The 14495-nt window shown below is 38.1% G+C and overlaps 1 protein-coding gene across 1 annotated transcript in view; it reads left to right on the plus strand.

Moving 5' to 3' along the window:
* Positions 1 to 14495, plus strand: part of LOC149563660 (putative CoA ligase CCL6) — a 176906-nt gene that overhangs the window by 123802 nt on the left and 38609 nt on the right. The window contains exons 10-14 of the mRNA XM_089826822.1: positions 9018 to 9128; positions 9239 to 9326; positions 9450 to 9516; positions 9685 to 9760; positions 9874 to 9991. Coding sequence (XP_089682948.1) covers positions 9018 to 9128; positions 9239 to 9326; positions 9450 to 9516; positions 9685 to 9760; positions 9874 to 9991 — 460 coding nt within the window. The remainder of the gene's footprint in view (positions 1 to 9017; positions 9129 to 9238; positions 9327 to 9449; positions 9517 to 9684; positions 9761 to 9873; positions 9992 to 14495) is intronic.

A 14495-nucleotide genomic window follows, 5' to 3' on the forward strand; every position in this document is an offset into this window, starting at 1 on the left:
ACACACACAGACAATGAACCAGAATAGCAGAACTCCTTTTATTCTTCGCATATGCCAAGAGATTACATAAAGCTTATGATAAGGTTATTTACAATGATCCTAGATGGGGTATAAATACTTTCTGCCAAACCTTCCCGAAGGGGTCTGTCGACTACATAACAATGCTAATCTATCCGTTGGCTACAAATCTTTACCGACGACATGAACCCGTTGGCTACAAAATCTTTACCGACAACATGAACCCGTCGATTACAAAATCTTTACAGACGACATCATCCCCCTCAAAAGAAAAAGTCATCTCCGGATGACAATAACAAAATATCCGAGACAAATTAACAAACAAAATACATTAACTGACTAACTACAACAAAATAGATCTATTTTTGTCACATCGCTTTCACATTTGTCCCTTGCCTGCACCAAACTGGTCTCCAAACCACGTTGCATTTGCAGCCTTTGCTAATGCAATACTGTCTCCTTAATCAAGCTGACCTTGATAGCCACCTGTGCTGCTTTTTCTGCTTCCAACTCTTGGGTACCCTGAGCCAAATGTCACTGTACTGCCCTCAACTGGATTATCAGCTCCTCTCGAGCTCTCTATACATCCACCAAGACAGCTACACGTCCAACACCTACTCCAAGTGCCTCAAAGCGTATCACCCCTCACGAAAGGCTTGCTCTATGCTCTCTCTACCTTTGGTATGCAACCACTCCATGCTTGCAGCAACTCTAGGTCTCATCAATTGGTCACACTTCTAAGGATTGATAATCGCATCGACTGGGGGTCCGCGAGGTCTTGGGGCCAAGAGCTGGAGCCGCGGAACAAAGAGAATCCGCCAAGAGCTTAAAACCAACCCGTGGGAGAACAGAGACAACTCGCATCACATCATCCGCAAAAGAAAATCAATTGAAACTGAACTCGCAGACGAAGAGCTTAAAAGACTAAGCCGTGGAAGGAAAGGACTACGCTGTGGTTGAAAAAGTGAAGTTGCCAATGAACAAGACGAGCCTGCGGACACCAAGATGCAATCTGCGGAGAATAGAAAGCCATCCACACAACAAACGTCTGCGGGAGATAAAGGCAGGCCGCAGGGAACAAAAGACTTCCCGCAAAGACATAGCCTACGGAAAAGGTGTCAGTGGGACCCCTGTCTGGGCAGACTCCGCTAGCTCTCTCTCGTTTTTTTTCTTTTTTTAACACAACAAACTCAGTTCTCCCTGTAGACTTCGCCATTTTGTGAGGATGAGGGAGTCAGGATTTCGTCATTCTGTGACGACGAGGGGTTCTTCCTGGCATGGTACATCTTTAGCTTCGACCCATTGACTGCTTGCGGCACTTCTTGTCCATCCAAAGTTCACAATTTTATTGCTCCATTGTCACCTACTTGCCGTATCTGGTATGACCCGACCCACCTGACCTTAAACTTGCCTAGTTTATTTCGTCCGTCACATTTCAACACCAACTGCCCCGGCTGAAACTTGTTCAGTTCTAGGTGCTTATCACGCCATGCTTTGCGTCTGTTTTGTGTCACCTCCGTGGCCCATTGTATCTGCGGTCATTGCTCATCCAGATTATTTCCTTGCTGTCGGCACCATTCAACTAATTTTATGGTGTGGTGTATTCTTTTCTTTTTGTGCGGTCCATTCACCATATACCGGACGGTGGGATCTTTTCTTTTTTTGGATTCGTACTGTATGTTCTTCTCCTCAGCTTTAGTCGTAACCGCCTTTCCTTCATCTGCTTTTCTCTATTCTTTCAAACATTCATTTTCCTCTTTTTTCTCACCTTTGTCGACCCTTAACATATTACAACTCGGAAAGAGTTTGTATTCTTCTATCTACCAATGGAAAAGGCCATTCATAGAGTCTAGGTCATCGTCATTCGATCCTCCTTTTAGTCTCAATACTCCTTCGTCCGGTTCCATTTTCTTCTTTCCTTCGTCATCACTTTCGCCTCCACCTTTTGAGTTTGACGACGCTGCCTCCTCACCTACCATTTGTGTGTGTAAATCAATGACGAATTTTCGCCCTTTGCTTTCAAGTGATAGAGTGTTTTTCTTCTAGTTGTGTTTAACTTTGGCTTGTATGAGCCATCCCCGGCCTAGAATGGCATCGTATCCTTTCCTCTTCAGCGGGATCACGACGAAGTCAAGCAGGAATGGCTGTGTTCCAATTGTCACCGGTTGTGCCATCAGGACGCCGAGAGGTTTAATGCCGTGTTGGTCTGCTGTCAGCAATTGGAATGTAGGTGTTCACAATGTCGTCTGTCCCAACCTCTTCCAGGTATCCTCAGGTAAGATATTCACGCCAGACCCTCCGTCGACGATTGTGTCTGTCAGCAGATTTCTGGGAATCCTCATCTTGACGACTGCCAGATGCCGTCCGGATTTGAGTGCTAGTAGCATTGGGTCTTCCCCACCTGCGGCAATTTCCTTCCCTCTTCCTGGTTCTCCTAGTAACTTAGCAGTTGGTGCGATATTTGTGAGTGCCGATCGGAGTTCAGGCATTCTAAGCAATAGATCGCCTATTTTGACGGGTACCTTAGTTTGTAATATCTGGTGTACGATGTTTTGTTCCACGTAGTTCCTTGCTGAGGTACCGGTGGTGTCCTTCGACTAAGATGTCTCCGCTTGTGCTGCTTTTCCAATTTTCGCCTGTGCTTCCTCCAACTTCCTCTTCTTTTCTTCCGTCAGGTCGGGGTACAGTTTTGCTTGCTTTCGTGTGATTGCTAGAACCTCCTCTTCATTTGTCCTGATGGTGATCAAGTTGACTCTGGGCTTTGGGCACTTGGCATCTTCATGATCGCCGGGTTCGCACCATCTGCATAATAATTTCGGTGTGTTTGTCGTTGTACAGTCTCGGGCAAAGTGGCCCCACAAATTACATGCTTGGCATTGAACCATCGGTCGGTCGTTTGCATTGTATTGTATTCGACTTCGGCTGCCATTATTATTGTTGGCATTGTTGTTGTTGTTTTGCCCTCTGCTATTATTTCTGTACCCACCTGAAGTGGCGCCATCAATGTTTGTGTTTCCGTTCCCTCCTGACGTGGAAGTTGCTTGTGTTAGGAGCACTTGTTGAGGTCCTCTGGTTTTTATATTGAAGGGGCATTCTTTTATAGAATGTCCCATGATTTGGCAGATCTCGCATAATTGGTTCTTTGGACAGGATCCCTTTGTGTGACCTTCCGCCTTACATTTTGTGCACCATAGTTCACTTCCCTTCATTTCTTTCTGCATGTTCTTAAATTCCTTCATCATTCAGATCATGTCCCCCTGGAGAGCTCGGACCTTCTTGCTACTGTTTTCATTATCGTTGCTCTCTTCTTTCGAAGACGCATTGTTGTCTGACTCGGAGGAGCTACTCTTCTTCTTTGTTTTATGCTCACTTTCCAAGTTCATCGCCTGATTGTATGCTTCAGTGTATGATGACAACGACACAATCTTCATCTTCTTCCGCAACTTCGGGCGTAGGCCTTCAACAAACCATCTCTTTTGCAGCCCATCTACTGGCTCATTTTCCATTTCATTTATTAAGTCTTTTAATTTCCTGGCGTAGACTCGGACAGTTTCATTCTTCCCCTGCTTTATGTTGTATATCTCTGCTACGATCTCATTGCCGTCACGCAACAGTTGAAATTCCGTGATAAACTCCTTTTTAATGTTGTCCCAAGTGGTTAATTTTTGGGGATCTGTATCGGTAAACCAATCAATTGCGACACCCTGTAGGGTTTTCGAAAATTGTTGAATCCATTCGTTTGTGTCTGTTATGCCATTCGCTCGCCAAATCGTTTCGCATGTTTTACAATTTCGGATCGGATCGGCCGTACTATCCCCACCAAACTTTGGTAGCTTTTCTTTTGGTCCCGCCATCAGTACTGGATTTTGCACACAGGTGTTGTTCTGTCCTGCAACACTAGCGCTATTCACTCCCACACTGGCACTTTGTACTCCCACACCGACGCTTTATACTCCCACACCGACGCTTTGCACTCCCACATCGTGGCTTTGCATTCCCACGCCGGCGCTTGACACTCCCACACTAGTGCTCTGCATTCCCACACCGTTGCTGTTTGGTACAGGTGTCTGATTTGCAACAGTGGCGAACTTTGGTGAAGAAGGATCTTTTGAAGTTGTCTCTTTCGGAAGTGTATCGCGGACGAAGAGTTCACTCCACGCTCGTGCTTCCTCGACACTCTGAGCAGTGCGAGTTACTTCCTTTCCATCTGGATTCTCTTCCGTCAGCAATCTTCCAAAACCTTTGCTTGCATTTGGCTTGCTGGGCCAAAATTAAATTTCCTTGAGCTGTGTGGATTTCATCTTTGTCCTTCGGCTTATTCTTATTTTTGTTTAATTGATTCGGCATTAGTTGTCATTCCTTAGCCTTTGTTCCAGGTCCATCAAGCAACGGCGCCAAATGTTTACCGCATAGATCAATGGATTAACACACACGAACAATGAACCAGAACAATAGAACTCCTTTTATTATTCGCATATGCCAAGAGATTACATAAAGCTTATGATAAGATGATTTACAATGATTCCAGATGGGGTATAAATGCTTTCCGCCGAACCTTCTCGAAGGGGTCCGTTGGCTACAAATCTTTACCAACGACATGAACCCGTCGGCTACAAAATCTCTACCGATGACATAAACCCATTAGCTACAAAATCTTTACAAATGACACAAATTAGCCAACACACAATTTGATATATCAATTCTAGGGAATCCCTTTACAAATTTTAGGAACAACCTTCAGCAGCAAGAAAAATTAAACTTCTCCTTAGCAACAATTAATATAGTAGGAGAAATGACAAATCGTATACCTCTGCACAATTTGCCAAGCAATCTCAAAATTGAATCTACAATACTTCAACTGTAGATACCAAACCCTTATACTTCAGCAAGGGCACAAAATTTTAGAACTTCAGAAGTGTCACAAAGACAACAAAGAAAGATAAGATAATCAAATAATTGGATGCTTTTCTCATCAAATGACCTCATAATTATAATCTCCAAATGACAATAGTTTCCCAAAAGAACTCCACTTAAGAAGTTTCCTTGACACAACATTAAAATATAATAAAGTGCCATTAATATAATTTATTAATTGCTTTTGGCTCCAAAAATGACCTTTTCCACCATAACTAAATATTTTTACACACAAGGCCACTGTTTCTTATTCCCACGATTTAAAACTTTTCGTCTCAGTTCCAACAAGCTATGATACTGAGGTGACCAATAAATAACACCAACAAAAATAACAACCTCAACGTATTTAGATGAATATTGATAATAATTCACTTGTCCTGTGAAAACAACTGTAGAAGCATTAGAATCGAAATCTGACAACACCAAAGTGATTTTGATGAAGAAAGACGACCAATGACATGACGAGGTGGCTTACTCTAAATAGACGCTCTCTCCAAGATTCTTGGAGCCCAAACTAGAAGCCCGAAATAAAAACTGAGAACATCACTCAACTTTTCTAACTCAACTAAGCTCATCGGAACCAATAGATTGACTTACTATAAATAGTAAGTCTCTCAAACAAAGCGAAAACACACCATAGGCTGTTGGAAAATCTATAACGACATAATTGAGACCCTCAAGTCCCATTGCCAGCTCACGAGGGTCACGATGGTGAGCTGACCTAGCCAACTACAAGTACTTGCTAAAAATGGGGACATTACATTAATAGTTCTTATGCAAACATACAAAGATGGAGTTTTACTTCCATTTCACACGTAATTACACCCAACATATTATGCAATGCTCAACAAAAAATCCATTTAGGTGAGATTTTAATTAAAGAATAATGACATGCAATTAGGCTTAAAAATCCCACCCACTGAATTCTTAATTCTTTAATATCTTTTTGATAGGCAACTTCAGTTGAGACCTAAGAGAGCTCGAAATGAGCGGAATCAAAGATGCAATGTTTCTAGGGCGAAAGTAAACTAAAAACAAAACACACAACCATGAAAAAACAAACTTAGTCGCCAAAATTTATGTCCATGTAATTAGAGAAGGAAAACCTATCATGACATGAAAGATGGTGATAAGCTTGGCATAAACCTTCCAAAACGATGTTCAAAATACATGAAACTTAGGACTATTCAAGGGATAGCGAATTGCCTTTATGACACATCATTCGAAACGCCTATGAAATCATGAGAAATTGTATAGGGTTGCCTCAATTTTGTGATGTCAAAATAGAGTACAATACTTGTAAAGACTTGTGAATCATGTAGGAGGACTTGCGAACCCCTTTTAATGTTGTCTTTGAACACCAACCTCCAAAAAGACAGGTTGATATGGAGGAAGAGTCCACACGCTAGCAAATGCTTTCTTTGAAGGTTGCAGCTACTTGCTAAGTCCACAATTTTGGCTTTGCGCATAACAAACCTTAAATATTTGTGCTTTCTCTCTGTTTTTTTTCCCAACTTATTGATGACTAGCACTCAACAATGTGACCCTAAGTTTCCCTGCAGTATTTCCGGCAGCTAAATCACATCAAAGGAGTCACCAATCAACCTAGTCTACAATATAAATGTAATCACCAGTTCACGAGATGATTCCTTTCATATTTATTCATTTTCACAGGCCCTTATTAATGACATTTGATAGCTAAGCATTGGAGCAACGCTCTATTAATGACTTGAACTAAAAATATAATCTTTTCACCAAAAATCCAAATCCTCAAACCTTCAATCTATTTGCTCAAGCAAACTCGGAAAATCTTTACCTTGAACATCAAATCATCACCTGCAAATCTATGTAGCGCTCAAGCTAAGACTATCAAATGAATGTTATCATATTGATCAAGGAGGATCTCTCATTACCATAGGCATTTTGTTCAAGAGAGTTTAATCCGCCAGAAGTTTGAGATGAACTAGGCTGAATTTGACAAACCCACAAGGTTTCATCAAAGAAAAATAACATAACCTGCATGCTGCTAAAAGAGTCCTTGAATTGCTTTTTCTCCAAATTTTCTAGAAAGCACAATTTAAAATAGACCTTTTTAATTAAAACTCCATTTTAGTTTAAAAAGACATTTATTTTAAAATAATAATAATTTAGTATACAAGATTTTAATAAAATCATCCTCTTTTCAACAAACTATAACACTAAGGTGTTTTTTCAAGCTTAGTAAAATAATTAAATATAAATTTTAAACTATCAATACATGCAATTTGTGAAAACTGCTGAAAAGCGTCAGAATTGAAACTTGACTGCACTTGAGTGATATTGATAATGAGAACCGGGTCTGATTGGGTGACTTACTATAAATTAATCCTCTTTCCGAGAATCTTGGAAAACACACTAGAAGCTGATATTCACTTTGGAAAGTGGCATTAAGTGTCCTCAAAACTAATTGAGCTCACAGACAACATCAAATAAGCCCTCTGGCATGGCTGACTCTCAACAAGGAGATTAATTTACTATTAAATTGGATTACTGATGCCTACGATCATGTGTTTATTGAGGATGACTACACATTGTTAGATCAAGTTTAGCTTGAAGCAAGGCAATACAAATACTCTCTTTGGATGTTTGTGACAAATTTGCAAGTATGCTACAGCATTAAGTACCTATTAAGATGTGAGACTAAGACCCATTATATACCTATTGATGCTAAGACAAGTGATGCACACTTCTATGTAACATGTCTCATAGTGTTGTACCTTTTGTTTTTAATGCTAGTGATATCTCGATCAATAAGATTTAATCTTGAACACCAGAAGCACTAGTAAATTTGTATATATTCAAAAAAATTAGTTCCTTAAACTCAAATCTGCTTTTGTACTCACTTATTTGATGTGTACTTTTGTATGTAAATCAAAGCAGATTATAATTGATTAGTTTGTTATGTCTTTGTCTTTAAAGAAGTTGATTTAGAGAAAAATTAATAAGAGAACAAGTGCTTCCTTAAAACAATCTATTTATCCAATTTCTGCTTCTGGGTAAGATTGTGTGTGAGTTTATCAGCATCAACGTTTCGGATCATACTCAATGATCCATCATCACTACTTTCTGAGCTCTCTCATCCTGATGATGGATCATTGAGTATGATCCGAAACGTTGATGCTGATAAACTCACACACAATCTTACCCAGAAGCAGAAATTGAATATCATGGATTGTGGAAATCTGTTACAATTAATCTATTTATCATTTTCTTGGGTCAAATTCCCATGTTTGTATCAGGTTTTTGTGCGGAGTCCAAGTCCAATTCTGGTACAATTAGTGTCAGCTAATCGATAGACTCAACTAAATCATCCTCTTCTGTAGTTTTCTTTGGTTTTATGAAGGTCTTGAACCAATAAATGGTGTTCTCGATTTGAATGTGTGGTTTTTCAATCTTGAAACTTCTAATTTAATTGTACAGACTCTTAAGCCAAAATTGCATGGAATTTTAAGGAGGGTGGAGCTCAAATTCAAAGAATATGAAGAACCATAACTGTAAGGATAAAACAGAAAAGACAAGTGTCTTCTGCAACAGACAATATGGAATATAGAGATAACCATTTACAGTAATTGAACATTAATATATGTGCAACAAGATACTTGGAAATGGCCATCTCCAGCAAACATGGGCAAGACAAACTGTGGAGAGGTGAAAGAACACTTCTAATGATCAATCAAGGTGTTCATATAGGGTGTCCTCGAGTAACTTGGTCGAAGATAATCATTAATACAACATCAGCAATAACAATTCAAAATTTAGTCATGTTGCACTTATTTATTCCCTTGAAACATGTCATCTTATTAATTTATTAAGGGTAAGATCAGTAAAATAGCCGCACATCTGTCCACATGTGGATCCTTTTATGCACGCCTCTTTAGACATCAAGTTATGCAATTGAGATCAATTTTGTTTGATTATTTTTTACTGTTGAACCTTATGCCATTTGTGAGCTGGTTGAAATTTTACTTGTATATTATATTGCAAATGCATTTCTTTATGAAATTTATGTGTAATCGGATACATCTTATTTCTTCCATTCTATGTAGGCAACAGAAGTAGATGTCTACATTTCGTTTCTTCCCCTAGCACATGTATTTGATCGGGCAATCGAGGAATACTGCATTTATAAAACTGCCTCAATTGGCTTCTGGCGTGGTGTATGTTTTACCGACTTTTTTAATTTTCTTGTTCCAATATACCTTTGATTATAATCTAGCATATAAGATCTTAATGTGTTTGGTCATGAATGTTTCCTGTGTTTCAATAGGATGTGAAGCTTTTGGTGGAGGATATTGCAGAGTTGAAGCCAACTATTTTCTGCGGTGTCCCTCGTGTTTTCGATCGAATATACACAGGTTTCCTTTTGTAGATGTTTATGCCCCTACATATTATTGGAAGAAACTCAAATATTTTTTTTTTTGTTGTGCTTGCTTAGATGCATACATGTGCTGTGATAATATAGTGAGCCTGATGTGCAGGTATAAATGAAAAGATATCAGCTGGTGGAACCATAAGAAAGATGTTATTTGATTTTGCATATAACTTGTATGTTGTCTTACCGGAGTCTCATATTGTACTTGTAAATAAATAGGAAAACTTGGACTACATTGTAAAAATTAGAAAATTTAACTTTGCTTCCCCAATTATTTTTTGACTGGAATCATGTGGATTTCTAAAACTCTAATTGAGTTTGCTTAAATCTAACAAATGCAGTAAACTGAGCAACCTGCAAAAGGGTTTGAAACATGATGAAGCTGCACCACTTTTTGATAAACTTGTCTTTAGCAAGGTTGGTTTTCCGAGAACTTCACGATGATATTTATGGTTGATACTTTTTTTTGGTTTCTTTCGTACATATTTTTTATCTGATGGATATCTCTTTTCTTTGTCCCAAATTTCCAGGTGAAGCAAAGTCTAGGAGGTCGTGTACGTATGATCCTATCTGGAGCAGCTCCACTCGCAAAACATGTGGAAGAATTTCTTAGGGTTACAAGTTGTAGTGTTGTAATTCAAGGATATGGTATGCTAAATTGTCTTATTTTCAGAGCATGCTTAATTAATTCACGTGAGAATGCTTAATCAAGGAATCTCATGTTGGAATCTATAAACAATCCGTAGATAATGGCTATAAAAAATCTTATTCTTACCAAAATGAACTCAAATAGGTCTAATTATCTTAGCTATTATTTATGAAAATTACTTGTTCAACCACAGCAAGAAAATCATGAAGCCTGTTGGTTGCAATATATAGTCCAAAACCATAAATTCCAGAAGGCTATGTTTTTAGTTCTAGGTCAAATCCAAAGTCCACTATGCATCTCTCAAAGGTTGGCAATACTATCTTTTGTCAAAGCACAAGTTTATATGGAGTGCAACTAATTGAATTAGTTAGTTTTCCATACAAATTATTTCAATTGATTGTAGTTGGTATCTACTAGTGTGTAAATCAGTCAGATCAGATCCATTCAAATGGGCCATTTATGGAAAACACTTGTTCAACTTCAGAAATAAAAATCATAAAACCCTGTTATTGGTGGTAACATATAATCCAAAACCAAAATTTGTGGAAGGCTAGGTTCAGAGTGAAATTCAAAGTCCGCTATACATCTACCAAAGCTTGGTGATATTATCATTTGTAAAACACGAATATATACCAAATACAACCAATTGAAATTTTTTGTTTTCCATATTAGTTATTGCAAATGATTCTGCTTGGTATAGATTGTAGTCTCTGACCATGCAGATCAAGTTCCAGCAGGTCATAATTGTTCTCCATGTAGATTTTAGTGTCTAGTGTTTAGATCTCACAATCAGCATCCATTGTTGTCGGTAGAAATTGTGTATCGGCCGACGAGTCCCTTCGGGAAGGGAATTGTGTATCAGCCGACGGGTCCCTTCAGGAAGGAAATTGTGTATCAGCCGACGGGTTCCTTTGGAAAGGAAATTGTGTATCAGCCGACGGATCCCTTCGGAAAGGTTTTTATGTAACGACATGTATGTGGCCGACAGACTCCTTCGGGAAAGTTCTTGTTATGTAGCCGGCGGGTAAACAGTTTGTAGTGGGCATAATGTATCTGGCTGACGGATACCTTCGGGAAGGTTCGTCGGAAAGTATTTATAACCCCTTTGGGAAGCATTGTATTCATCTTATCATCATATCTTATCATGTCATAAAGCATAATGTACTGTTGGTATATGCGAATAATAATAAGAGTTCTGCTGTTTGTTGTTCGGTGTTCGTGTTGATTTCTTGTGTGCGTTGCTTAATTAATCCATACGGTAAACATCCATTTCACTGTGTAGTCTACAAGTCTATTTGGATAACAAACTAAACTACCAACCCAACCTTTTTTTACACTATCTCAGATGAATATATTCATGAATACTAGTAAATCAATATTATTGCAAGGAGAAGAATAGTCCCGTACACTTTCTCAAATTTGGATTCTCACAATTACATCAATATTAGAGCAGCAGTGGCTATAATGTGACAAACTTTGACTCTTCTTAATTCTTGTAACAGAATCAGGAAAAAATCTGGATCACCTCTATAATAAAGGTCATAATTCAAAAGATTATATGAGAAATAAATTGTCATGTCAAAGTTTTAGGTCTTTACTTTTATGTTAGAACATTAAGGGCTTAAAAAATGAGATGTGCACTCTTTTTCCTGACTGACAAATCTTAAACTATACTCATCTAATAACCAAGATCCCCTTTGTCAATAGGTTGGTTGATACAATTTGTAGCAAGTTAGGAGAGATGCAATAAATAAAAATGTCGTTTAGAGCCTGATTACTGATATAGAGGACATTAGTAAGTAAGTTACAACATATTTGTACCCATTTCTAAAGACAGACTTTTTAAAAGATTTTGGTAAAAAAATAGAAACTGAACTGATTTTTGCTACTGTATCGATTGAATCATGCCTTCACTTTGTAATGAAACCAGTCAAATACACTTTTAGACAACCAGGGTATGCAGTTAAGGGTTCAAGAAAGATATCTTATCTGACAACATTTATCACTTGATGATGAGCTCTTTAATAAGAAATCTCTAATTTGCAACCTTCAGCCAAAACATGCAATATATCAAATTACTAATCAAATTCAGAAATCTTCAATCCAAGTTGCCTAACATTGTATCCTTCAGAGACAATTTACATATTTTCTGCTCAGAAGAAATGATTAATGGGGCATGCTTCTAGGAACAAACCTATACTGGCAAGATGACTTTAAGCTCTGACAATCAATGACAATAGCATAAGAAAATTTACAAGAGCCCAATAGCACAGTGGTTTGCTATGTAGTTCAAAGTTTCAGTAAAGATATATTAAAAGTGTGGCAGCAACTCCTTTGTGCACATGGACTTAATTTCTGCCTTTCTTCTGATCGCCAAAAATATCAGGATTCTGCTCACTGTTGACATTGCTTGAATAATCATAGGATCTTACCCATTAAGAAGGCTATATAATTATGTCTGCTGGGTTGCCCGGATAAATAGCAACCTGGAAGCTGACATGCCTAAAGAAGTCTTCTATAAATGGAAGCAAAACTTTTGAGTGATCTGTTATTTCAACATCCAGGCAATAATTTTTGGCAGATTTGGTTGTGGATTAATCACACTTTGTTGTTATCCTAGTTCCATGGAGTTTCTTTACAAGGGAATGAGGATACAGGTTTTGAGGATGGGGGATGAGGGCCTAAGTTTGTGGATGGTGGCATGGTGGTGGTGGCAAGACGGCACAAATACATATAGTGAAAAATTAGTTGTAAGAAGATGTACAAGAATAAAAAATGAACATGTGGCAAATTATTATAACTACTAAACAATAATAAATATGTAAACACATTACAATGATTGCATTAATGAGTAAACATTTGGATTTTAAAGTGAACATTAAGATGAAAATCTGGAATTAATAATTTATTTTATATTCAAAATTTTAAATTTCATAACAATGATTACAGTGAAAAATGTTTAAAATAATAAAATTGGGTCATTTTCAAACTCCTCATCACTAAAACTGTTGGACTCCACATGCTCAAGCTCCTCAAATAAAAATTCAACCAGCCTTGTTTGTGCAGCACCCTCTTTCCCGAGTTGGTTTATCTAGATCTACTTCTCACCATGATGATGGATTCGGCTTGTGCGTGTGTTATGGACAATGAGATGGATGGAACCATGCACAACCACAGGCTGCTCTGTCCTCATAAATGTAAGCATGCTCCACTTAATGGAGTGGATGAAGCTATAAGTATACCGAATCCTTTTAGCAACAAAAGAATTAGAAAACTGGGAAACAAACAAATGGCTAGAGAGATAATCAAAGAAGTAATCCTATGCATAATCCACCACAAAATCTGGTGCTTTTGCCCCACAGTGTCCTTATCCATTTTGGCTTCCTCAGAATAACCCCTAAGAGTGGCAAAATTTGTCTACTCACTATGAATGATGTTAGCATTTAAACGATGATACATCTTTTCGATAACCTTCATGGATTGTACCTTCACCTTAGAATCTTGTATTGTGTAATTCTTTTAGGCCTTTGCAAGTACTACTTTGGATTCACTGTACGGGCATTCATATGCAAATGTAATGTCCCCACTTTAGCAGTTGACCAAGTGTGTGCGCATCAGCCTAGTTCTACATGGTCCCGTGGGCTAATGAAGGGTTTAAAGGGATCTTAGAGTGTTTTGGCCTAGTCATCTTCAGTTTGGGCCTAAACAAAGTTGATTTACTTAGTTTCAAGCATACTTACTATTTTTAGTAAAACAACAGGACACAGGGGAGGGTAGTTTTGGTGATTGAATTTGATACTCTGCGGCAAGAGCTTTCCGACGAGCTATCACTCGTGCTATTCAAATTCCGATAGCTAATATATTTTTATGCTTGAAGTTTTATTAATTTAGTTGTAAAATATTTAAGTGTTACTTTAATATTAAATTTTATGGGAATGTGTACAAATCAAAAGGGGCACCTAAGGGAGACATAAGTGAGTATTTTAATATGTTTTATATCGCGCATCTTTTTTCTCACATTGCTCATGTGAGTAGAATGAACCATTGGAGAAAGAATAAGAGTGGGCTTCATTAGGCAGGTTGAATATGAGAAGAAAATTGATGTGTGAGTTGCAGATCCATTCTTGGCATTACAGGACATCTATCCTCTCTTGTGACATTCTAGACATCATTCCCTTATGGTTTGGCCTTTGGAATTCATTGCTATTAGCTTCATTAACAAGCAGATTGGGCGCATTTTCAGCTACAGGCGGATTGGGTGTTTACTCATATCATTCTCTCTTCTTGTCCCATGCTTATGCCATTGTGAAGGGATGATTTTATGAGGGTCTTGGATTGATTGAAGGCAGATTTTATTGTAGCAGCAATGTAGCACGACACTATTCATATTATTACTGCAGCAGCAAGATGGGAAGTCATTACTGGAATATTATGTTATAATGCTGGAGTAATTAGTGAGTTAAAATGTCTGCTATGTATTTGGTTTTATTAGTTTGAAAATTA

The sequence above is a fragment of the Cupressus sempervirens genome, chromosome 4 (genome assembly GCF_028749045.1).
Source record: "Cupressus sempervirens isolate cs-2001-9-10 chromosome 4, ASM2874904v1, whole genome shotgun sequence".
Classification (NCBI taxonomy): domain Eukaryota; kingdom Viridiplantae; phylum Streptophyta; class Pinopsida; order Cupressales; family Cupressaceae; genus Cupressus; species Cupressus sempervirens.